The sequence below is a fragment of the Chionomys nivalis genome, chromosome 1 (genome assembly GCF_950005125.1).
Source record: "Chionomys nivalis chromosome 1, mChiNiv1.1, whole genome shotgun sequence".
Taxonomy (NCBI): domain Eukaryota; kingdom Metazoa; phylum Chordata; class Mammalia; order Rodentia; family Cricetidae; genus Chionomys; species Chionomys nivalis.
Window position 1 is genome coordinate 3,903,401 of NC_080086.1, and position 26,631 is coordinate 3,930,031.

The 26,631-nt window shown below is 47.6% G+C and overlaps 1 protein-coding gene across 1 annotated transcript in view; it reads left to right on the plus strand.

The window, feature by feature from the left end:
• The first annotated feature begins 14,605 nt into the window (after window positions 1–14,605).
• Window positions 14,606–26,631, plus strand: part of Itpr2 (inositol 1,4,5-trisphosphate receptor type 2) — a 398,346-nt gene continuing 386,320 nt past the window's right edge. Inside the window, exon 1 of the mRNA XM_057792035.1 lies at window positions 14,606–14,980. Within this exon, the coding sequence (XP_057648018.1) occupies window positions 14,889–14,980 (92 nt within the window). The 5' untranslated portion in view covers window positions 14,606–14,888. The remainder of the gene's footprint in view (window positions 14,981–26,631) is intronic.

A 26,631-nucleotide genomic window follows, 5' to 3' on the forward strand; every position in this document is an offset into this window, starting at 1 on the left:
AATTGATTTAGTTGTGAATGAAAAAGAGAAACAAGTAAGCTAAGAGTAACACAAGGGAGGTTCTCCGGTGGTGGTTGTTTTTCTTGTTGGGAGACAGAGTAAAGAGCAAAGACTACAGAGTAAGGAGCAAAGACAACTTAAGGGGGTTTTTGTTTGGCTCATGGTTTTCAGGCTTACAATCCATCATGGCAGAGAAAGCCTGCCAGAGAGTCTGCTATGTCTTGATAAACCAGAAACCAGAGAGGAACTAGGACACCAGAAAGGCTATAAACAGCAAGGCTGGCCCCCAGATGCCTTCTTCCATTGCTAGACCCCACTTGCTCCCTGAAGCACCAGCTGCTGCAGACTAAATGTTCAAACACATGGGATGGGGGAGCATTTCACATCCAAACTGTGACATCCAGTTGGGGGCTGGGGAGAGAGAAAGCTGCACTCCTGTCATTTGGAAGGAAGAAATGAGTGGCTATCAGAAGTGAAGTGTGACTGATCAGAGCCACGCTGATGGAATCACGAGGGAAGGAGGCACGGTTTGGTGGACCATGTGGCAGGGGTGAGGGCTAGAGAGTCATATCTCTGAGACATCTCTTCCCGTTTTTCCATTTTTTGCCTAAGAATAGGTTGAACAGAGTACCACAAAGGGGGAAAACGTAGCTCAATGTTGTTAGAAGAAAATACTAATACCTTAAAACCAAATAATTTTAAAATGTGAGCATACCATGTAAACTTTATGTAGGTTGGTAATATGGCTGCCAAAAAACCAACATGGTGGGTCTTTACACAAATATGTGTTTGCCTAGATGTGGCGGGCATGGTAAATATAAACAGTTCTTTTGTTTTTATAAACATGACAGGGATACCTTTTCATTAGCTTAAAATTTTATTGCATTTCTTTATTTGCATGCGCATGCTGTGGTATGCATGTGGAGGTCAGAGGACAGCTGTGTGAGTCAGTTCTCTCCTTCCCTGCGGTCCCGGGGATTGAGCTCAGGTCGCTGGCCTTGATGAAAGCAGCTTGAGCCATCTTACTGGCCCCTCAATGATTCTATGCAGCAGAAGTAAGAGGAAATTATAGAATGTTGTATAAATTATAGAAGTTTAGGAGGTTGTGTGGTTGGTATGGAATGTGACCATGGTAGGATCTGAACGCACCAAGGAGGATTCCAAGTTGTGGACGTCTGTGTAGGAGTTTCCGCACCAGGTCAATGGAGATGGAAGACTCACCTTAAACCTGGGCAGCACCATTCCACAGACTGGGGTCCCAGCCGCATAAAGAGAAGAGGGAAAGCAGAAAAGGAGAATTCACACCACTCTGCTTAAAAGACCAGCTGCTTCTCCACCATGCACCCTGCCGCCGTGCACCTCGCCGCCGAGCACCCCGTCACCGTGCGCCCGGTCACCGTGCGCCCCGCCGCCGTGCACCCTGTCATCGTGCACCGTGCCGCTGTGCCTTCTCCATCACTGCACCCTTCAACCTGGAACCACACTAGATCCTTCCTTCCTCAAATTACATTTGTCAGGTGACAGATAGAGAGGCAACAGTTAGTGTCATGAAGCATGCTGGCTTGCAGTAGGAGCAGCATGCTTTTCTGGAGACCATTCTGCAGTCTCCTGCGCCCACCTATTCCTGTGTCCCTCGCCACGGTTGTTTTCGCAGTGTCTCAGCTGTTCTGCCACACAGATAGGCTCTTGGGTGGTCTGAGAGGAGTGTGTATTAAAACCTTGTGTCCTGTGGTCTCCCTGTACAGACAGCTCCGAGTGGAGGTGACATCCGAGGCAGGTGTCTTCCCCTTGGGGGAAACGAAAGTCTGTGTGAAGCAGCTCTGAAGACCTGACTTTTAAAGGACAGCTTTTGTTTTCTCCGCTGTAGACCTTTTTAACAGGAAAGATCCTGGATCTTGTGGCGTTCATCATTGAGAGTAGATGGGTGGATTTGGGAGCGTTTGGGAGCCGAGTTGAGGCCCATGTATTTGCCTATCATCTATATAGACAGTTCCTATTTAAAAGAGATCAGCATTTTGTCTCTGTCAGCATTCTGTCATTTATTGCTAGGACTGTTAAATACAATACCTGCTCTAGTTTGATGAACCGAGATTATAATATAAAGAACGCCAAATCTCTGCTTAATCTGACTCTGTAACTAAGGCCAACACTGTGGCTCAGTAGCAGCCCTCTCCTGGAACACGGTGCCTCCAAACAGGCAGGCAGGCCCCAAACCCTGATAAGGCTGTCACGAAGGGCTACATTCCAACCTCGTAAGCTTCTGCCAAGATGGGTGGATTCCAGTCCTAACAGGCTTCATGAATTTCTAACACACACGTTTTCCATCGAGATGTTCTGAGAGATGAGATACTGGCTGTGCTGGCTGGGTTGTGAGTTAACTTGGCACAGAGTCATCAGAGGAAGGAGCCTCAGCTGAGGAAATGTCCCCTTGAGATCCAGCTGTAGGACTTTTTCTCATTTAGCCATCCATGTGGGAAGGCCCAGCCCATGGTGGGTGGTGCCATCCCTGGGCTGCTGGTCCTGGATTCTATAAGAAGGTGAGTTGAGCAGGCCAAGGGAAGCAAGCCAGTAAGCAGCACCCCTCCAGGGCCTCTGCATCAGCTCCTGCCTCTGGGATCCTGTCCTGTTTGAGTTCCTGTCCCAGAATTGTTCAGTGATGGACAGCAACGCTGAAGTGTAAAACAAATACATCTTTTCCTCCCCAACTTGCCTTTTCTGCCATGGTGTTTGTTGCAGCAAACCCTGGCTAAGACACTGCCCAGAAGGTGAGTGATGGGAGGCCACTGCCTCCCAACCGGCTCTGCCCTGTCTCACTGTGGAGAACATGAGAGGTTTTGTCCTCACCTCCCTTGCCCAGTCTTTGTTGAGACAGGTTCTCACATATGACTAGAGCTGTTCTTGAGCTTGCTCTGTAGCTAAGGGTCACCTTGAACTCATAATCCTCCGGCTTCTACCTCCTGAGTGCTGGGTTTACAGACGTACACCCAGTTTTATGCAGCTACAGAGGCTGAACTTAGGGCTTGGCACATTAGACAACCACTCTAGAAGCTGAGTCAGCAGTTTCTTACAATATGCCACAATTGGAAAAAATCCGTGAAAACACGAGAGACCATCTCCAGGCTCTGGCCGTGCGTTCTGCTCACTGTTCTCTTCTCGGCCTTGCCTTCAGTCTACCATGTCATTATTAGGTCTTTGAAAAAGCCTGTCACATAATTTCCCTTTGGCTACAGTTTCCTAAGAGCAAATGTCGTTTATCGCTATATAATTCTATGTTTTCATTTAAAACAACGCTCTATCGGACTAAGAAAGCAGAGAAGGCACCCATCGTTTCAATCATGCCCATCTCCTTCTCCATCTGTTGTTTTCCACACATGGCTGCCCTCAGTCTGTACTTCTCCCGCCTCTGCCTCCTGAGCGCTGGGATTAGAGGTGTGTGCTGTTGTGCCTAACTAATTCATCACAGCAACTGCATAAAGCATTATAGGAATATTATTTTGCTATTTTTATATTTTACTCATGGTTTTTGAGGCAGGGTTTCTCTGTGTAGCCCTGCCTGCCTGTCTTGGAGCTCACTCTGTAGACCAGGCTGGCCTTGAACTCACTGAGATTCACCTGCCTCGGCCTCCTGAGCGCTGGGATTACAGGTGTGCGCTGTCACACCTGGTTGTCATCCTATAAATCATTTTACATTTTCTTTTGGAAATGATGTATGTATGTATGTATGTATATATATATATATATATATATATATGGATGTCTGTGTGTAGGTGTGGGCACAGGAGTGCAATCTTGGTAGAGGCCATAGAGGGCAACAGATCCCCAGAGCTGGAATTAAAGGTGGTTTGCGTGCCTGATATGGACACTGGGAATGGGACTTGGGGCTTCAGCAAGAGCAGTATGCATCCTTAGCTGCTCAGCACCCCTCCAGCCATGTTCATAAGACTTGCGGACTAAGATTCATGCCAACACTGATCTGCTGTTGTTCACCATTTACTTTATTAGTAATTCTGTGTAACTGTGAAGATCGTATTCTTGATACATCAACTTATTTCCTTAGGACACACATTTACATTCCCATGCTGACATTGAAAATGATTAGATAAGACATCATATTGCTTACTTGACTGTCCTCATTAAAGTTTTCCTGTCAGATATCATGGTCATAGTGACATGAAAATGACCTACGTCTTAGGTCCTTTGTCAGCGCGGCTGTTGGTGGGTTGTCCCATGGGTGGACTGAGTGTGAACTGCACTAGGCTCAGAGAACAGATGTGAACTGTTGTGGGAGGGTAAGGAGCCCCAGGGGAGAATCACAAACATTCGGGTTACTTAAGTTATAGGAGCTAGTTGGATACAAGCCTAGACAAAAGGCCAAGATTTCATACTTAATAATAAGTTCCTGTGTCATTCTTTTGGGGCTGGATCCAAAGACAGTCTGACAAGAAAGCTTGCTACCGTGAGCATTCCTCACAGACACAATCCAGTTTCTTCCTTGCAGCACGCGGTTTTCATCTTTGCAGACTCTCTGAAGTCTTTCATTTCCTGTTAGCTTTTACCAGCCAGCAAGGAGCTTCTTGACGTCAGGCCAGGGTTCAAATCCTGATAGGAGCAATTGAGATCAGTTGCAGAGACCCCTAAGGGATCTTGGAAATGGGACCATGCTTTGCAAACCTCTCTTGGTATGTTAGAACCTTAACTGGCCATGCGACATTCTTTGTGTACACCGATGTCCATGTTACAGAGTTTGTAGGCATGTCTGTCCTTCCCCTGGGATGCAAGCACAGCAGGGCAGTCTCTCTGTGGGCTTTATGTGCTCCATTCTGAGAAACAATAGAAAGCCTTGGCTTGTGGAAGTTGGCGTTCTCACAGGGCATCTGTAGGTGGTTATTTAGCCTCCTTAGAAAAATTAAATGTATTATTTATTTATTTTAGTGTCACAATACTTCCTTGTTATGGCTGCCTGTTAAAAAAATTATTTCTTTTGCATGTATTAAAAGAGGTCAGATGTCTCTGAGAGAACCCACACACCAGCAATTAGCAAGTGCTTGCTCGTGTTCCCAGATGGTCTGGCGTGTGTACGGAAGAGCTATTGAGGAAGTCTCTGGAGGTGGTGCTGGCAGGGGCTCAGGCACCAGTGGCATTTTGCTCTGGTGGTGACATCTGCTTGTGAGGTACCTGTGACACCCATTGTCTTCACAACTAGCATCTGTTTGAGCACTTGCTTTATGCCAGGCTCTGCCATGCCAAAGCCATTAAATGTATTTTCTAATCTAGACCATTACTGTAGGCATCATTGTTGTGCTCACTCTCCACAGAAGGAAAATGAGGTCCCAGGGTTCACTATTTGCATAAATATCGACAGAGAGTTAATTCGTGAACTGGTATCCTCGTTAATGTTTTGATGAATCTCAATTCTAGTTTATTCTTTCCCTCCCTGCTCCTCCTCCTCCTCTTCATTCTTCCGCGCTGGCAATCAAAACCAAGGCCTCCTGTACGCTCAACTCATGCTCTCCTGTTGACCTATACACACCACAAGTCCTGATCATGATGCTTTACAATATTCCAAAAATTGATACCTTGTGTTCCTCCTGAACACAATGCTTCTGGCTGCAGCATCCTCGATAGGTCTTGCAGGGCTGAGATGCTGTGGTCAGATGGAAGTCTGAGGAGTGTCAGTATGTCTAGAACTGTGATCCTACAAACTAGGTGGGAGAATATTTCTCACCATTAAAAATTAACTCTCCAGGTTATCATTACAAAGTGATGGGTTTCATTATGGTGACATTTATGTCGTGATGCTTGGTTCTCATTCATAGGCCCCCATTCCCTCCCATGCCCCATTCTTCTGCTCCAGGCTTCTTTTTTTCCCCATAGGTAAATTCCAACTTCTTTCTTATCACAGATAGTCCACTGCTTTCTCCATTTCCCACCTCCCTTGAGATTGCTTCCTCCCCTCTCATGAGCCCTCTTTTTAATTTCATGATACGCACACACACATGCACACACACGTGTATAGTATGCATAGTTTCCAATCTGTGTTCTGGATCAGTGGTTAAGAACACTTTATGTGCAATCTTGAAGACCAGGGTTTGTATCCCAGCAACCACAGAACCAAACAGGTTTCCTGCACACACCTGTAATCCCAGATCCAGGGGCCAGGGGTGGAGACAGGAAGCTTGCTGGAACTTGCTGCATTCTAGCCTGGCTGAGAATGAAAGAGCCCCAGCCTCAGGGAGAAACCTTGCCTAAAAGGAAAAGTTAGAGGGTGAGCAAGGAGGGAACCTGCCACACTCTTCTGTCCTTTGCACGCACACACAGACACACACCCAACAAATAAATAAGTCCTTAAATCTAGGTTATGCATGTGAAGAAGATGTGGATTTAATTCTCAACACCCATATGGTGTCTCACAAACGTCTGTAATTCTAGTCCCAGGGGATCCAATGGCCTCCTCTGGCCTCTGGGGGCACCAGTTATGCTTGTAGTGCCCAGGCATACACACAGGCAAGACATTTACACATATAAAATAAAATATATTTCTAAAAGAGGAGATTATGTTTAAAATCCCTTTTCTGGGTGGAGGATACAGAAGGGATGAGCTGTAAAGACCTGAGCCCATCCAGCTCCGTGCTCAGGAGAGAGGTGCGCATTGCTGCTGCTGAGCAGAGACCATCCAGCACCGTGTTCAGGAGAGGTGCGCATTGCTGCTGCTGTGCCCAGCCCATCTAGCTCCGTGCTCAGGAGAGATGCGCATTGCTGCTGCTGTGCCGAGCCCACCCGGCCCCGTGTTCAGGAGAGGTGCTCATTTCTGCTGTTGAGCAGAGCCCATCCAGCTCCGTGCTCAGGAGAGAGGTGCGCATTGCTGCTGCTGTGCTGAGTCCACCCCGCTCCTTGTTCAGGAGAGAGGTGCGCATTGCTGCTGCTGAGTCGAGTCCACCCCGTTCCTCGTTCAGGAGAGAGGTGCGCATTGCTGCTGCTGAGCAGAGTCCATCCAGCTCCGTGTTCAGGAGAGAGGTGCGCATTTGCTGCTGCTGAGCAGAGCCCACCCCGTTCCTCATTCAGGAGAGAGGTGCGTATTGCTGCTGCTGTGCAGAGTCCATCCAGCTCCATGCTCAGGAGGGAGGTGCGCATTGCTGCTGCTGAGCAGAGCCCTCCTGGCTCCGTGTTCAGGAGAGGTGCGCATTGCTGGGTCCCAGCCCCTCCTGAATCTGGGTGTGCAGACAGCCATAAAACCCATGTGGCAAGCCGGGCAGTAATGGCGCACGCCTTTAATCCCAGCACTCGGGAGGCAGAGGCAGGTGGATCTCTGGGAATTCGAGGCCAGCCTGGTCTACAAGAGCTAGTTCCGGGACAGGCACAAAAAAAAAAAAAGCTACAGAAAATCCTGTCTCGAAAAAACAAAACAAAACAAACAAACAAACAAACAAAAAAACCCATGTGGCAAATTATACAAATTGATGAATTTGATATATTCTTTTGAAAAATCTTTTGTGTATTTGAGGTTATTAAAACAACAGCAGCAAACAAACCGAGAACAAGTAATGTCTGCAGAGAGACCTATGTGCTGGTCAAGGTCTGTGTGAGCCCCATCTCCCAGGCCCTGCCCACATCTATCCGTGTAGTAGATCTTCACTGTCAACCTGAGCCTAGGAGACAAACCTAGGCGTGCATAAGGTGCTTCCAGAGACTGACTGTGGAGAGGAGACCCACGCTGAATGTGGTGACTCTATCCTATGGTACCGAGTCTCGGACTGAAGAGAAATAAGACATACAACTGATGGCTAGCACGCCTGTTTCCTCACAGTGGGTGCAGTGTAAGCAGCTCCTCAGGTTCTGCCGCCTTGACAGCCCGAGGATAAACTGTACGTCCAGACTCCAAGGCAACGGACGCCCGGCCTGAGGACCCGAGCAAACAAGGCTAATGTCTAACAAGCTTTTCCATTTGCTCTTTTGTTCAGGAAGTCTTAGAAAACACCATAGTAGGCTCTTCAGGACCCACTGGGACCAGAAAGTTGTGCTAAGCCCATTCAAGCTGTACTTAGTGGGGGGTGATGGGTAAGTGAAGGGGTGGTGACCACAGGGTTGGTGATCTACCTCTAAGAGCCTGAGCAGATTGTGACTGAGGGTGGCTGTATTTTCCAAGTAGCCATTCAACTTTCCCTTGCTAGCCTGAATCCAAAGGTCAATGTGTACATTGTTTTTAGTCTAAAAGTTTACAGAAAGTTAGATAATTTATATGTATTAGAGAATGGACCACGGAGCTAATCACATGGATATAAATAAATTACTGTGTATTCATGGAACTGTACCTTTCTAGTTAGTGCTGAGATCAAATCCAGAGCATCAGGCATTAGGCAAAAGCTCTATCACTGAGCCGTATGCCCATCTGAGGAGTGGTACAACCTTTCCGTCTCCATGGAGGAGGGAAGCTTACAGAGTGATAATGGCAGCAAGCAGAGAGAAAGAGCCTGGCAGTCATTCTCCTAGTACCGGGTGACTTGGGACATCAGACAGGTGGATACTTGAGATCTGAGATAGGCACTGGTGCTGGTTTGCGAGGAGAGATCTGTGGACTAAGGGAGTCCATGGCGCAGTTTCTACACCGCTCTCTGGAGTGCTAAGGATGCGGGAATCCAGGAAAGACTATAATGTGCAGGGGCAGAGTGAACCAAGAATGCATTCTCTTGTTCAAAATTATCAAGACTCCCAGAATGGCCGCTAGACACCTTTCAGTTATGTTTCTGTTGCTTTGATAAAACCCGACTAAGGCAACTTACAGAAGAAAGAGTTTATTTGGGCTTATGGTTCAGAAGGATAGGTCCATAATGGTGGAGGCAGTGTGGCAGCTATTGCAGACGTGCTGGTTGGAGCTGGAAGCTTCCTCATACGCTAACATGAGAAGAGCTCTCAACGTCTATGATGAGGGCTCCCATCTATGACGAGGGTTCACATGTATGACGAGGGCTCACATGTATGTTGAGGGCTTCCATATATGATGAGGGTTCACATCTATGACGAGGGTTCACATGTATGATGAGGGTTCACATCTATGACGAGGGCTCACATGTATGATGAGGGTTCACGGTTCACATGTATGACGAGGGCTCACATCTATGATGAGAGCTTACATCTCAAACTACAATCAGGAAGCAGAGCCAGGGGAATGGGAATGGTACATGACTTTGAAACCTCAAAGCTCACCCCAGTGACATACTTCCTCATCAAAGCCACACCTCATAAACCTACCCAACAGCTCCGCTGTAGTTGGTCTTTTTTACTCTTTGGGGACCCACCACCCAGCTCCCAGCTCTTATTCTTACTTTTGAATACTTGGCCTTAGGTTGGCTTATTTCTAGCCAGCTTTTCTTAATTTATCCTGTTTCTTTTCTTCTACACTTTGCCTCTGGACTTTTTACCTTTCTTTATTCTGTATTTCTTTCTTTCCTTCTTACTCTGTGGCTGGCCCCTGGCATCCTTCTCTCCTTCTCCTTTTCTTGCTTCTGACTTTCTTCCCTATATTTCTCCTCCTATTTATTCTCTCTGCCTGGCAGCCCCACCCATTTTTCTCTCCTGTCAAGCTATTGGCCATTCAGCTCTTTATTAGACCAATTGGGTGTTTTAGTCAGGCAAAGTAACACAGCTTCACAGTGTTAAACAAATGCAACATAAAAGAATGCAACACATCTTTGTATCATTAAATAAATATTCCACAACACAAATGAATGTAACACATCTTCAACTAATATTCTACAACAGTCTGCCAATTCAGGACCAAGTATTCAAATATCTGAGCCTCTGGGGGACTTTCTCATTCAAACCACCACAATGTCCCCTAATCACGGGGACCTTTTCAGCACAGGTCTTGTGAACACAATGTTCCCCAATCACGGGGACCTTTTCAGCGCAGGTCTTGAGAACACAATGTCTCCCCAATCATGGGAACCTTTTCAGTGCAGGTCTTGTGAACAGGCTGTGTCACCACGAGGAGGACTCGAATCTCCAAAGGTAAAAAGAAGGCAAACTTAGCAGAATCCGCAACATTGGGGGTAGATTCAAGAGGGCCTGGAAGTGGCCAGTCTGTCTGGCTCCCACTCCTCCATTTCGGGGAACTGTGTGCTGCAGAGTTCTGTAGCAATTGAGACCTCACTTTTGTGTGAAGCAGAGAACCCACATTTGGGACCCACCCGGCTAGTAGCCACTGCTACTCTCCTGCATTGGCCAAGTGTGCAGAGGTCTAAGGAGATGTAAATCACATGCCCGACTTTTGGTCCACCCGGGTTCCAGTTCCCATCACAGTGCCCCAGCAGCTAACGTGTGAAGAGTCCACCACATCTGTGGTGCTTAGTGCTGGGTAACATGGATGGCCGACAGGGTATAGAATACCTGGGGTAGAACATGGAATATAAACCCCTTGGCACGCCTGCGCAGAAGCTTTTAGATCAGGTAACTGAGGAGGGAATGTGGACAGCGCATCTCAGGACCAGACTCCTGGACGAGGGAAAGCAAGAGGAGAAGCATTCATGTCTCTCCGCTTCCTGACTGTAAATGCCATGGGGTCAGCCATCTTGTGCTTCTGCTGCCACGGCTCTCCCGCCATCATGGTCTGCAGCCTCACATCGTGGGCCTAAACAATCCTTCCATTCTTAAGTTATAGCGGTGCGGAAAGTCACTGATACAGCATCCTTCCTCAGAGCTGACTCCCTGTGTATATGAGGCAGAAGTCGATGTAAAGTATTTTTGCATGTTCTCTGTCATGGTCTTTTGAGATGAGGTCTCTTACTGTACCTAGATCAGCTAGACTGGCTTGTCAACTGGTTCTGGTATCTTCCTGATTGCTTCTTTCCCAGTGTAGATATGTGTTGTCATCCCCGCGATTTTATGTGGGTGCTGGGGATTCAAACTCATTTCCTTATCCTTGTCTGGTAGTCCATTTACCAGCTGAGCCACCGCCCCAGTTCCTAGGGTATATTGTAACAAGAAGCCAAAAGCCCAAAAGCGGTCCTTGATGACTTATTAAGCAGTTAAATGTGTAAATTTGGTATAGCATTATTGAAAGAGAATGACTTTTTAATTCTATAGTTTATATGAACCTCATAAATCAGGCTGCTCAGTAAGCCAGCTGTATTTTTAAAATTATATTCATTGCAAGGGAAAGAAGAGAGGAAAGCAATTCATGACACATTCAGTGATGGGACTATACTGATATTTTGTTTGTAATCTAACAAATAAAGCTTGCCTGAAGATCAGAGTGCAGAGCTACGCCACTGGTTAGTCATAGAGGCCAGGCAGTGGTGGCATGCACCTTTAATCGCAGCACTAGAGAAGTGGAGGGATATGGCTGGCCAGAGAGATGAATATAAGGTGGGAGGAGACCGAGCTCGGATGCATTCTGAGGATTCAGTGTGAGGAGATTTTGTAGAGGTAAGGACTAGCGGTGCTGCCTCTCTCAGCTTTCACCTCCTAGATACCTGACTCTGGGTTTTGTTATTAATGCCAATTAGAATTCATGCTACAGGGGACAGCTTGCGAATCCTCGATGACTCTGACAAACTGATCACTGAATTGGACTCTTTACTGGAAGTTCATTTTAATACATTCAAGCCCTTGAATAAATGTCTCAGATATTACACTCTGCCTGGTTTATTGCCTCTATAGATTTTTAGGGCTGGTGACTGGCACTTTTGCTGAAGTGATTCATGGTTTCCGTGGCACAGGAGACTCACTGTCATTTGGTTAACCTCGTATTCTCGACATCTACTCTTCATTTGAGATAATGACCATAAAATATTTATTAGCTGGATGGTGATGGCACACGCCTTTAATTCCATCATTCAGGAGGTCGAAGCAGGTGGATCTTTGTAAATCCCAGACTAGCCTGGTCTACAGAGTGAGTTCTAGGACAGTCAGGGCTATACAGAGAAACCCTGTCTCAAAAAAACAAGAAAATAAATAAAAATAAAATAAATATGAAAAACACAACATATTATTTTATCAGCCCATTATTTAAATTGTAGTACTAGAGCTAAAACCCAGGCCTTGTGTATGTTTGGTCAGTGCTCTGCCCCTGAGCCACATGCCAGCCCTCAGGACCCCATGAAGGGTGAGCAAGTCAGATGCTGATCACTCTCAGGATATTTCTAGTGCGGTGAGCCAGCCTGGGGTGTCATGGATGTGGTTCTGGGATGAAGTGCTTGCTGTGGCTGAGGCCCAGGACCTATGTAAAAGCTAGGCATCATGATAGGCACAGCTAACCCTGTAACTGGGGTTTGGACATGTGATGACCCTTAGCCTCACTGGGCAGTTAGCTACCTGATGGTAAGCTTCCCGTTCAGTGAGAGACCCCACTTCAAAACAAACAAATGCTCCTCAAACTTCCCACACAACAGCAACAAAACAGCAAGGTGGAAAAGCAGCTGAGGAAGACATCCTGATGCCAAACTCTGGCCTCTACAGTTGTATATACAGTGTATATACCACACATATAACACACACAGAGTACAGAAATAACAAGAGACACATCCATGTAACACACACACATACACGGAGAACAGAAATAACAAAAGACACATCCATGTAACACATACAGACACACACATTGAGTGCAGAGACAAAAGACAGACACACCCATGTAACACACATACACAGAGTATAGAAATAACAAAAGACACATCCACATAACACACATACAGACACACACAGACACGGTGCAGAAACAACAGAAGATGGCAGAAAGATGTTGACAGGTGCCTCAGGAAGATGGTGTCATACCCTAGGCAACTGGACTTCTATTCTGGACCTCTGACCTCTTGGTTTTTAGGAGACCCTACTCCCGTCACTAGGAACCAGAACTCGGGAACCCAGCCTGAGGCTTCATCAGTTTGTCAGTGTAAATATTCATACCTCATTTGTTCAAGTCACCCTGCCTGTGTTAGGGAGCCTCCGGGATTTAGGTCAGTAGCTGTTAAGCGTGAGTTGGATGGTAGCAAGGACCATCATAGAACACAGCATGCAAGTCCCCCGAATAACAGCCACCTCCATTCCAGGGCCATCAATTTCCTCAAGACTTTAGGACTCAATGTCCATCTTTTGGAGGGTTCCCAACATTAACACCACGAACATAGACAGGCTGACTCCCATCATGGATAGGGAACTTACTAAATTCCTGCTTTTTGTGGGCTCAGGTGGTACGAGGGGGCGGGGGGGGGCAGTGGAAGTGTGTACACGGTCAGCTTCCTGCTGAGTCCGGGAGAGGTGGGCTTTGTCCCGCACTGAGACTCTGCCCTTTCCTGATTGTTCTATGCTACCTTGGAGGCTTCCTAAACACCTCTCCGCTCTAACCATCTTTGAACTGTAAGGCAAAAGGATACCACTAAACTCTGCATTTTGGTCAGCGGCAGTCTGGCTTATGCCCCTGCCCATTCTGTCTGTTTTCCCACATCTCTTGCTCTATACTGATTGCTTGGGCAGCATTTTTTATTTTTTTATTGAGTGACTAGTGTCACGGTCACCACGGTGTTCACCTCGTCCACGCTTCTGCAGGGTAGGACAAACACTTCTAAAACGGCGCTCTAAGAGTCAGACAGACACACAGAGGGGACACCCACGACTCGTGTCCCGCCTCCACCTCCGGGGCTACAAGGGCTGCCACCTGCTCCTGCAGCTGGAACCCACAGTTACCTTCGCTTGGAGTTACAAAGCTCAGCCCTGCTAAGCCTTCACTGGCATCGGTGACTCACTGACGGTCGCCAGGGTGGTCACCGCGGCAGCTGTGGCTGCTGGATCCCTTTTCCCCACCATAAACTTAAGAAAAACCGGACCCAAGAACACACTCCACAGGAGTGCTCCCTCATTCCCACCTCCCTTTAGCTCCTCTTTTTCATTTGTGTGTCTTCCACAATCCTTCGTCCTCTCAAACAACAACTTCCCCACCCAAATATACATCCACCCCTACTCCAGCTTTCCACCGTCAGGGGTCTTCCGGCCTCTGCACCGCGCGAACACCACAGTGGCCTCTGTCAGCGAGTGCTTGCAGGCTCATGATCTCAGCCGGACGGGTCACTGCTCTCCAGGTCCCGCCCCATGCAGAGCGGCTCCCTGCACCCTCTTCCCAGTCGGTGTCCCTCAAGGCCGGTTTCACCCAAGCCCTCGGGTCGGCAGTTCTCTAACCCCCTCCAAGTCCCTTACCTTTCGCAAGGATTGTCGCTGTGTGCTCCGGGTCCACCCCTCTACGTTGGCTGCACTGTACCCTTTCCCAGCCCAACTAGGTCCCTCCTGAGCTCACCGTCTCGTCTTCCCTCCCTTCCCCAAGTCCCTCCAGATTGTTGCTGTGCACCCCGGGGCCGCCCCTCCAAGAACGCTCCGAGCCCAGAGCCCCTGTCCCTGGCCGGCCGTGTCCCTGCCGCCCCTGCAGCGCCGCCCAGCGTGGTTCCTGAGCCTCTGTCCCGGTGGCTTCAGGGTGGCCCATCCTCCGGGAGCTGGCCCCGCCCCGGACCCGCTCCGCCCCCGGCCGCCTAGGCTTGATTGGTCGCGCGCCCCCCTCCCGGGGCTCCTCCCCGCCCCCTCGGTCCGTGGGCACCGCCACCTGGTCCAGAGAGTCCCCCGAGGGGACCTAGAGGCTCTGCTCGAGCCGGGCGCGCACTCTGGGGCCACGGAGGGAGCGCGGGCCAGGGAGGAGGAGCGAAGGTGTAGGACAGAACTTCGCCAGGAACAGGAAACCTACGGCAGGGCAGAGGCGGCGACGGCGGCGCGGGGCCATCGCGGTGTCCCCAGCAGTGGCCTCGCTGCTGCGCGCCAGGCTGAGCCGTTCGGACTCCTTGGACCCCACTTTTCTGAGCTCACCGTTGCGCGCAGCGGAGACAGCGGGGACGGCCACAGGAGCGTGAAGCAGCATGTCTGACAAAATGTCCAGCTTCCTCTACATTGGGGACATCGTGTCCCTCTACGCGGAGGGCTCGGTCAACGGCTTCATCAGCACCCTGGGGTAAGCAGGACGCGCAGTGGGTAGCGCCAGCCTGTCCCGGTCCCGGTCCCTCCCGCGCGGCGTGTCCGGGGTCTGCGCCTGGGGCAGCCCCGGGTTCCCTAGGTCCCCGCGCGCAGGAAGCCGCGAGCGCTTCTCAGCAACTTCGTAATCTCCAGCCCGAGACACATCCGAGAAGAGGAAGTGGTTCGCACGCCCCGGACAGGCCCCGCGAGGCTGCCTTCCCTGGCGTCTCCTGCCCGCCTTGTTTTGACTAAAATGTGTGTTTTCTCCTTGTCTTCCCCACCGCCCTTCTCAGCGCCCGGTTGGAAAGGAAAGAGCGGTGGGTTGAGGTCCCTGGCGTTGGCCAGGAAAACATTCGATGTCGCACAGTGCTAAAGTGGCTGTCCGGCTCGAGGAGATCACCAGCCCCTCTTCGCTGAAGTAATTTCCTTTTGGCCTTGCCAAGGGAAGACTCACCCCTTTGGCTTTGCCAGAACTGGCCTCGTGGGCAGCCGGGTTCTAGAACTTGTATCTTCTTTTCCTCTTTTCATCTCCTTAGCCTAATGAACAGTTAGGCAGGCTCTCGAGATTCGAGTTGGCGTTTGAATTGGGGAAATGCATATGTATATCCTACAGAAAACCAGCGTGCTGGTTAAGTAGAACCTTTTCTGATTTCTAGAAATTTCCTACACGGTGTGCGTGCCGACGCATAGTTAACTGTGCCCTGCGATATATTTTAGTACACAGGTGGTTTTGGGTTACTTCACCACCCCGGCTCTTTAGACTGTCTAATCCGGGAGACTTGAGGCTGGTGGCTGCTCACTGTTAAATTTTGGAGTCCTGTCCCCTGGGCTGTGAGGGAGATCTTTTCGGTGACATTGTTGCCTGCCTGTGCCTTCCCTGGAAGTTGCAGTTCCTGTTCTTCCCACATGTCCCCCAGACTTCAGGGAGGAAGGAAGTTTTAATCACCTATCTTGTCCATCTGTGTTACTCCTGAGATTGAAGTGTGGAATAACTTATGTATATTTCCACTGGGTCAAGTTGTTCTGAAAGAATTCATACCCCAGGTGCATTTTGGGTCCAGGCTAGGGCTTTGCCGATGAATTCTGTCAGATTTGCTTTTGGGCCTTGGCAGACATGGAAGGTGTCTTCCAGTTAGTAGTCAACAAGAGGGTCTCTAGAAACAGAAGGTTTGGGCTGTAATCCCTACCCTTTGACTTGCAAACCTTATGTCCCTAGCCAGGTAAGAAATCTGTCTGGGCTTCCATCTCCTCGTTGTAAAAGTGGACCCAGTGGTTTCTCCATAAGGGGGCGGGGAGCAAGGAGGTAAGAGAGGCAAAGTGCTTAGCATGGCAAAGCTGTAATGACCACATTCACCAGATAATTAGCTGGTGCAGTAATTAGCACCACCCAGAGTTCAAGGGCTAGGACAGACTCTGTTTCTGTTTCTGACCCAGCAAGGTTACAGGTGGGTGACAAAGGAAACAAATACTGGAAGGGTTAGGTGGTCAGCTTCCACAGCCGTGGTGTTGAACTCTAGGTGCTATTGAGACCAGAAGTGACCAACTCAAGAAGCAGAGAGCATTTGTGTCCAAAGCCAGAATCCTCCTCCTGCCTTAGACTCCTGGCTTTCACATGCTAACTTCAGGCAGAAGAAAGCGTGAGCCCTGTTACTGTGGCCTGCTCGGTGGCGCCAGCGCTGCTTCTCGTGCTCACTGCTTTCTTGCTGCTGATGTGGAAGTCAAGTTTCTTTAGAATGTGCTCGCAGAATGTGTCATTCTCTAGTTGCAAGATCATAGTGTTGAGATGACTGGCAAGGCAGAGTCCAAGTTGAAGACAGTCTTGGACATGCTGCCCTGGGTGGAGCTTGCGGCTCTGATTGAATAGCTGTCTTTTGAAGTGGACTTCTCGGAGGCTGAGGAAGGTCATAGAACTGCAGAGGTCAGGCAGCTAGTGTGGTTGATCCTGCACTCCCCTGTCAATAGGCTTTCAAAGGGCGGTTACAAAGGACGTTGCAATGTCCCCTGATAGAATTTTCTGGCCCTTGGTGAATGATGTTCAAAGGGCACTCCAGGCCAGCCCAGTGACGTGGACTTCAGTGGGTTCTGTGTGAGTTTAAATCTAATGAAGTAAGACACAGTAGGAAGGTCCTGTGGCATTTTACTTGACAAACACTGACGTCTTTATACCTGCTGCTGTTTAGAAAAGCCTGCTATTTCTTTCACATCTGGGCAATATCTAATAATGTTCAACCTGAGATTTTAATTGTCGTGTCAATACAAACAACGTTGTACGTGAGATATACAAATTATGGAAAAACTTCAAAGATGCTTCCAGAAACTGCCTGGCACATCTCACAAGACTTAAGTTCTAAGGCAAATCATTCCATTGATTTTTTAAAATTAATATGTAATTTGGTAACTATGGATTCTGTCTCATAAAATAACTTTTTCAAAATTCAGGAGTGAGATGTTTCAACTACTGAGAAATAATTACACTTAATTTGTGATAGTTTAATTAAGGTCATGAAATATAGAGCCAGTGTCCTATTTTTATAGAAAAATATTTGATATTTTCAGTTGCACGGAGGGAACTAGTTTGTCCTCACAGTTTTGGAGGCTTCAGTTCTACAGTCTATGGATTCTGTTGCTTTGGAATGACAGTGGCATAGTATAGATGGCAGGTGCCTGTGAGCAGGGGGACAGGGTTAGGTTGTGCTCCCAGTGACTCACTACCCTTTGTGTGTGTGTGCACGTGCACATGTGTGTGTAAGTGTGCATTGTGTGCATGTGTGTAAGTGTGCATTGTGTGCATGTGTGTGAGTGTGCATGTGTGTATGTATATGTGTATAAGTGTGCATGTGTGTAAGTGTGCATGTGTGTGTGTGCGTGTGTATGTGTGCAAGTGTGTGTGCATGTGTGTGTAAGTGTGCATTGTGTATGTGTGTGCATATGTGTGTATGTGTGTGTGCTGCACATGTGGAGGACAGAGGCTCTGCTGAATAGGTTTTGTCACCTTAGGGCAAACTACAATCACCTAGCAAGAGGCAGTATCAGTTAAAGAATTGTGTCTATCAGATTGGTCTATGGACATGTCTGTAGGGAATTTTCTTAATTGATGATTTATGTGGGAAAGCCCAGTCCACTCTGGGCAGAGTCAACCCCGGGCAGGTGGTCCTGGGGAGCTTAACAAAGCAGGTAAGACAAGCCTGGAAGAGCAAGCCAGCCGGTAAACAGCGTCTCAGTGACTTGTGCCTCAGTTCCTGCCTCCAGGTTCTGCCTTGAGCTCTTGTCTTGACTCCCTCGAAGATGTAACCTGTAAGTCACCTACACCCAGGTAACTTTCCGGTTAGTGTTACAGCCCACACCAGGAAAGTAAGCTAAGACAGAGCCTTCCCTTGGCCCTGCCCAGCAGTCACGGGAGATCAGGGCAACACCCGTGACACAGGGGCCTGTAGGGGGCAAACAGGGACAGTTGTGATTTTGTAGGTTCTTTTTATTGTTTGTGGCTAGGCATGGTTAATTTTTTCAAAGTTTTTTTTTAAGTTAGCTTATAAAGTTAGGCTTCATTATGGTATTTTCCAAACACTTTTGTTTGCTTGTTTTTCCTTCCCCTCCCTCCACGGTCCCTTCACCCACCCCTTTCATGCCATTGTGATCTTTTCATGCATGGTTTCAATGTGTAGGGCTTTATTTATCTTGGGGAACCAGAAGGGTGTATTCCCACATCAAACAGAATATTTTAAAAAGTGTTTTATCTTATTATTTTATGTGTATGGGGGTTTTGCCTCATGTATGTCTGTGTGGCACGTGTGTGCCATGCCTGTGGAGGTCAGACGAGGTCACTAGAGTCCCAGAACTGGAGTTACAGATGGCTCTGAGCTGCCATGTAGGTGCTGGGAATTGAACCCTGGTCCTCTGCAAGAGCAGGCCTAGTGTGTGGAGCCTCACAAGTGACATCTTGCCTAGGTGGTTGTTGAACTATTCCTTCCTTGTCACAGGGTAATTGTTAGAGATTTTCGGGCCGTCAGAGCAGAGCCACAGTTGTGTCTCCTTGTCTCAGAGCTGCTGATCTCTGCTCACAGGCAGAGGAGAACCTTCTCCATGGATTTCCTTACTCTTCTGCTCCTTGTGTCTGTTGTCTTGGGCCTGCTGCTAATCAGCACGTGACCTTGCTCCTATCAGAGTCTCTGCACGTCAGCCTCAGTGCGCTTGAAAACATGCGGGGTTCAGTTTACTTTTTCCTGATAGTGGGACAGGTCCCAGGGAGGCTTGTGCTCACTAACCATCCCACTGACCCTTCAGGGTGGTGGTAAAGTCCCTTGAACACTGCAGCTGCAAATAGTCAAGCTTCTTCTTGCTTCCTTTGAGTGATAGTTATACTTTGGACTCACAGAGGTCTGTCTATGCCTTCTGAGTGCTGGCTTTAATGGCGTGTGCCACCACACCCAAACTGATGTTTCTTAATGTAAGTTTTTATCTAAAGATCTGTATAAGATACCCTTGTATTAACTTAATGGGAAAACTACCTTACATCCTAGATGGTGTATATATTTAGAATTAACAGATTTTTTCTTTTTTTAGTGATATCTTAGAGTTATAGTTTTCTCCTCCTCCTCTTCCTCCTCTTCTTCTCCTCCTCCTCCTCCTCCTTCTTCTTCTTTCTTCTTTCTTCTTCTTCTCCTGCAAGGAGGGATTGAAAATACACTGTGTAGTTCCCATTGCAGTTAATTGGTCGTCTGGTTTTTCATTTTTTTCTATTATAAGCCCTACTCTCCCCATGTTGATGCCACAGCTCCTAGTAGATATCCATGTTTCTGACTGCATCCATAGTCAGGTGCTCCGAGGGTGGGGGTGGGGTGTAGAGTGGGGTGGTGGGGCAGTGACGGGGTTGCAGGGTGGCGGGGTAGTGGGGTGCTGGGATAGCGGGGTTGCGGGGTGCTGGAATAGCGGGGTGGTAGGCTGGCAGGGTGGTAGAACCAGCTGCAGCTTGTGCTTCTTTCCCTGTCCAGTCACAGGGTTTCTGATTAGGAAGTGAAAGGGTGCGTGTGTGTGTGTGTGTGTGTGAGAGAGAGAGAGATTGCATTCAGACACATGTGCATTTGTGTTGTGGGAGCTGCGGTATGCTTGCATTTCAACCATTGATATCCTACCAAGACCCCAGACTACATGACCAGTTAAGGGCATAGTTATAGCTACACATTAAGGTCTTAGAAAGCTGCCAGGGGACCAGCGGTTGGCACTCTGCCCTCCGTCAATCCTAGTGGTCCCTTAGAGGGACAGAAACACTGGGGTCCTTATTTTATCTCTTGCTTTATTTGGCCAGTTCAACTAACACGTCTCTTCAGCTGTTACGTGTTCAGTGTGGGACATGAGATGATGCGTCACATGGTTCAGTGTGGGACATGAGATGCGTCACATGGTTCTGCTTCTGATTCCTCCGCGAGTGGACATGAAAATGCAGATCGTGTTGTTCCAGCCATGGCCCCTTGCATTTCTGCTTCTTGGTTTAATTTTTCTTTCTTTACTGTCGTTTTGTTTTATATGCTGTAGACCTAGGGTCTCCCTGTGTGGTCTCAGGCTGGCTTCCAATCAGCAGTGATTCTCCCAGCTCTGCCTCACAAGTGTTGGGAAGGAAGCAAGAGCCTTTATGTCCTACCAGATTTTTTTATTTTAACCTGTGGAACACTCTTTTCTTTGGCATTTAAATATGTGTAGGTTTCTTAACTGTCATTCCCATCATAATTTTAATAATTATTCCCATAGCAGGACTGTAAACAGTGGACTTTGTTCTTTGCTACCAATATGCAGATATCCTGGCTTTTCTCAATATACCTTTAAAGATGAAAACAATTTTACATTTATTTATTTATTTATTTATTTATTTATATGTATGTGTGTCCGTGCACCATGTGCTTGCCCGATGCCAGTAGAGACCAGAGGAGGGCACAGGATCATCAGGAACTGGAGCTTCAGATGGTTGTGAGCCACCAGGTGGGTGCTGGGAACTGAACCTGGATCCTCTGGAAGAGCAGCCAGTGTTCTAACCACTGAGCAATCTCTCCAGCCCTGGGTGCTGTATTAATTCAGAGGTCCTTTCGTGTCTCACGTGCCCAGCACTTGGCTGGAGAGAGACAAGATCACAGGCTTCTTTTTCTCAGGGCCAGAGGAACTCTGCAGCTCTTCTGCAGTTGTTCCCTTGGGACTGTTCCCGTGTAACTGGTGAGGAGGTAACAGGGAATGTAGACAGAGGACTACAGGCCTAACCCACACTACATCACAGGTACGGGGCACGCCATCATAGGCGGATGTGTGACTACGGCCTTAAACCCACACACTACATCACAGGTACAGGGCACGCCATCATAGGTGGATGTATGACTATGGACCTAAACCCACACATACATCACAGGTACAGGGCATGCCATCATAGGCGGATGTATGACTACGGACTTAAACCCACACACTACATCACAGGTACGGGGCACGCCATCATAGGCGGATGTGTGACCATGGACCTAAACCCATATTACATCACAGGTACAGGACACGCCATCATAGGCAGATGTGTGACCATGGACCTAAAGTCCCACACTACATCACAGGTACAGGACATGTCATCATAGGCGGATGTGTGACTACAGACCTAAACCCCACACACTACATCACAGGTATGGGACATGCCATCATAGGCGGATGTGTGACCATAAATTTATATGACAGGCTTACAGGGCGAACAACAGCTGTAAATTTCACTTAGTTAATTAATAATTAATACATTTTTTGAGACAGGGTCTTTATAGTCTCTAAGGATTCTTTCGTTTCTTATTACTCTTAATGAGCAGTATTTACTTTGAAAAATATAAATGAAGTATTTTCCTGGTGACAGTCAGTGGAGGAAAACCTCAAATTAGGGAACATAGCCACGGTTATTATTTAAGCTTGGATATTAGTTGCTGTTAGTGTTTTAAACATGGAAAATGCTTGTCTGACCAGAAATGCTGAGCGGTTATGACGTCTGATTTATTAAGCGAATGTGCAGTCTGCCTTGTTTTCGGGGCTTGTTCTGCAGGTAAGACATATACTTCTGCGCATGGCTCATTGGTTGTGTTAGTAATTGTCCCGCTAAGCACGAGACTGCTGCTGACTGAGCCAATGTCTGTGACTTCAGTTTGTGGCAGTGTTTTGTTGGTGTGAGGTTGAAATAAACTAGGAGTGTTTTAATTGACTGTTTCTGGAATGGGGCAGTGAGTGCTCTCCAAATTGTAATCAACAATTGGTTAGAATAGCTGTCACATACTTAGAGCATTGCCTGTCTACAGAGCTTCATCTTAGACTGAGAATGGGTTAAGATGGCAGACTGTTCAGAATTAAAAAAAATCTTTAATGATAAAATATGTCATGAAGCACGTTTATGTGACTGCCCTGATAAAGTGCTTAACGCTTAAGTACCCTGCGGATTGGTTGATTAGCTCATTTGTTTACTCTTCATTCATTCATCCATCCATCCATCCATTCATTCATTCACCCATTGTTGTTGAGCCTTTATGACAAGCTAGGCTTTCATGCTCAAGAGATGGTGTAAATCCTTAAAAGTTGGTTTCCCAGGCTGGGCGACGGTGGCACATGCCTTTAATCCCAGCATTTGGGAGGCAGAGACAGGTGGATCTCTGTGAGTTCAAGACCAGCCTGATCTACAGAGTGAGTTCTAGGACAGCCAGGGCTACACAGAGAAACCCTGTCTTCAAAACCAAACCAAACCAAACCAAACCAAACCAAACCAAACCTGGCTTCCCTTTGAGAACTTGCAGTTTGACATTTGGTCAGGATTTGTGGGGACACGAACACATCCAACACCTTTGCTCTCAAGACTAGAAACCACCAAGTACTTTTGTGTCTTTTGAAGCCTTTCAGTCTCAGCAGCAGACAGTTTCCGAGGCACAGTGAGAGCTCTTCGAAGCCTAGAAGGTGTTTAGTGAACAGCTGTGGATGAAGTTAGTAACTAGCAACAGAGAGGAGATAGGAAGAGCCCTGTCAGGAAGTTCCTTTCAAATGTCACGAGGAGGCTAGAGACTATGTCGCCAGGAATTAGGAGAGCTACATTTCTTCCTGTTCTGCTGGTCCAACCTGGTTGAGGGGGCTTCAAGGAGGAGCTGCAGTGTGAGCTCAACTTTCAGGCTTACCACGAGGGATGGGCATTTGTGTCCTGGTGACACCCACAGCCGATGGCACATTCTTGACATTGTCTTGTTTCATTTCTTAAAAATCAGTGAAGATTTGCTATTGATTTGAGTAGCTCTGAAGCGCACAAAGCAAACATTCTGATGTTGTTGAGACCAGCAGAGACAGAAGAATAGTCTGAACGCGTTTTCCAGACTTCACCCAGGAGAGAGGTTTGAGCTTGGTTCAGACCCTCTGTGACTATGCTGATGCCTTCCAGACACTGTAGTGTCTGCTGGGTTCACAGAGCCTGTGGTGATGATGCTGGGACCTGACAGCCTGACTGGGAAGGAGAGATGCTTTTAGAGCGAGGGCCCACCCTGTGGATTCCAGGCTTCTCCCCTCTCTCAGGTCTCCAACCCAGGGCTGCGTAGCCCTTGTTGTCCCTATAAACTGCCTCCTACTGACTGTCTCCAGCTTCTCTGGAAACTTTGGAAAAAAAGAATTCTCATCTAAAATGATTTTATTTTAAGGTAGAATTTCACATTGTAGCCCAGGCTGGCCTGTAATGCAATACGTAGTGCAGGCTGGCCTTAGACTTGGACTCAAAGTCCCGCATGCTGGGATTGTAGGTGTGCATCACCACACCTGATTTAAAGTCATTCTTAATTATTTTTAACTCACAGCTCCCCTGCCCCTCTCCTTCCTGCTTAGTTTTGCTATTTCAAAGAGTGACCAAGGTCACAGATTCGCCTAAACGCAGGGGAAGTTGACACAGCGGCGTAATCTAAGCTCACATCTAAATTCTTAGAATTCAGACACACGTTACTGAGTGAGGTCCTATCTGAAGTAAGATGCTTGTCACTGTGAAAGTATCACCAGAAAAAAAATCTCTCTGTGCTGATTATCAAGTCAGAACTTTTATTGCGTACAGTAGTTGTTAAGGGTAGAGCCCCAGAGAAGCCTCTGGGAGACCTTGCAGCCGGTTTGTGAAGCACCCCCTGCTGAGAGGAGGGCTGAACACTTGGTGCAGGGTGCCTGCCTATGGATCCTCAGGGCTCAATATAAACAGGCCATAGGACCAAACAATGAACAAAATCTAACTAAAGACTACAACCTTACACAAGCCTGGAAGTCTTCCGTTAGCCTGGATAAACCAGGCGTTGTCTCATCCCCAAGGGTTCTTCTGAGAGGGGGTTGGCCCCCAGTTCCTGCTCCAGCCATCTCAGTTAAGTCATCTGCGAACCTTGCAGTGAGTTGCCTTGAGAGCGGGTGTGACCATTCCCAGGGTCTCCTGCATCCCTGCTCTCACTGTCTGCCAGCTGCTCTGACTGCTGCCCACTAGATAAACCTGGAGCCCTGAATGACAGGCGGTGTTAGCCTCTTTGTTGGGGATAAACAGAAACCATCCCTGGCCAGCTCGGGAGCAGGAAATGCCTTCAAGGACATTTAAGAAACTCAAGGCAATTGAAGGGAGGGACACCAGGCCAGCGGCCGTAGGGAGACAGAGAAACGTGGCCATGGGGCTCTGGACAGAGGGACCCTCTCACTGGATAGCAGCGTTAATGTGCACGGGGACCAGCGGTTCCTGTGTTCTCTGTCTCTCGTGTTAATTTTTTAGATTACAGACAGAATTCATTTCCACTTGGGTTAGGAAAGAGTCACTACTTGTGATGGCTAATCTTGGATGTCAACTTGACACACCTAAGAAGATTAAATTAAAGAATTGCTACCATCAGATAGGTTTGTCAATGAGACTTTTAAAAAACTTGATAATAGGTATAAGAATGCCCAGTCCACTGTGGGCTGTGCCATCTCTATGCCGGTGGCCTGGCCTGTGTTTCTGCTTCAAGCATCTGCCTTGAACTCCTGCCCAGATTTCCCCAATGATGGACTCTAACCTGTGAATGCGAGCAAACCATTTCCTCCCCGAACTGTTTCTGCTCATGGTGTTTATCACAACAGAAAAATCTAGTTAGGACATCACACACCCAGGAAGGCAAGTGGCAATGCCCAGATCCGGCTAGCAAGGAAATCTCCAAGCTCAGCTGGGCTTTCTGCTACTCCTGGGGCAGCGAAGTGTGGGCCATAGCGGGAAAGGAACTTGGCCTGAATGAAATGCCACAACTTGTAGGCAGGCAAGGAAAGCCGTAGTAAACGCGGAACTAATCGTGGTATAGTACATATAATATACTGCCATCAGCCCAGGGGCAGCAGTACATCCGCAGTGTAGGCAGCCAGCACGTCTGCATGTCAGAAATCCTGGACCATTCAGGCCCAAGTCCACATCCTCTTTGCGGTTCTCGGTAACTTCTGAACTCCTTTCTATCTCTATGAATTCTATCTCCAGGTACCTCATGGAGGCAGATGTGTAATGGTCTTTCAGTGACTGGCTTATCTCATGTCATAGCGTCACTAACTGAACAAATGTGTGTTACATTGGGATGTGTGCGTTTTAAGGCAGCTAAGTGGCGATCCATCTCGACTTCCTCCTGGGGAAAACCTCAGTGTAATGTTTCTTCTTACGATATCTTTGAGATCCACGGAGAGGCTTAAAAAGTAGAGGGGTCCTCACAGTATCTGGTGCCCTTCCATCTTGCTGTCAGAAGCTCTTTAAAAAACCAACAAGTGACAAAACTTACATCAGAAAAAGTAATGCAAGCGACCTTTCTTCTGTGGTTTGTGCGCTATAAAGAAAAGTTGATGTTCTTCCAGTTCAGTTTTGTTTCCACAAGCTTGAAGAGTGAGTGAATCTGTGATCATGTCCAAGACTATTTCCTAACTGAGATTAGCCCTTTGTCTTAGAGGATAATTCAGAATTCTCCCAGGGACAGAAGTTGTGCTCAGACTCGTCCAGGAAGAAGTACCTGACACAAAACCCAGAGAATAGTTCAGGCAGTGGCGCACAACTTCAGAAGGAAAAAATAGTAGGCTGTGTTTCACTTGGTAAACTTTATTTTTAAGATTCAAGAATAAATGGTGAATGAGAGGCATTTGAATCTTTAAGTTTAAATTTAAAGAGAACAAATAGTTAATTTTGTGTTTTTTTAAAATTAATTTCGATTATATCCATTGATGTGTTTGGCCCGTGTGTACGGTGTTCTTAAAGCCTCTTGAGTTCAATACACAGACTAGTGATTACATCCACGTAAAAGAGAGATGAAAGGAAGAGAGATGAAAGGAAGATGTGGATGTGTACACACTGGAAAACAATTTGAAAACGAAATCAGTATTATTTAATTGCCTAGTTCTGGCAGGCTATAACCTTCTGTGAAAGACATTTAAAATGTCTCAATAGTAGAAATGCAAATTTGACTTGCCAGGTGTGGGGTGCACACCTTTAATCCTAGCACTTGGGAGGAAGAGACAGGAGGATCTCTGTGAGCTCGAGGCCAGCCTGGTCTACAGAGTAAATTCCAGGACAGCCAGGACTACATAAGGAGACATGTCTCAAACAAATAAACAAACAAAAAATTCTAAGTTTAAGATGAAAGACATTAATATTATGGGTGT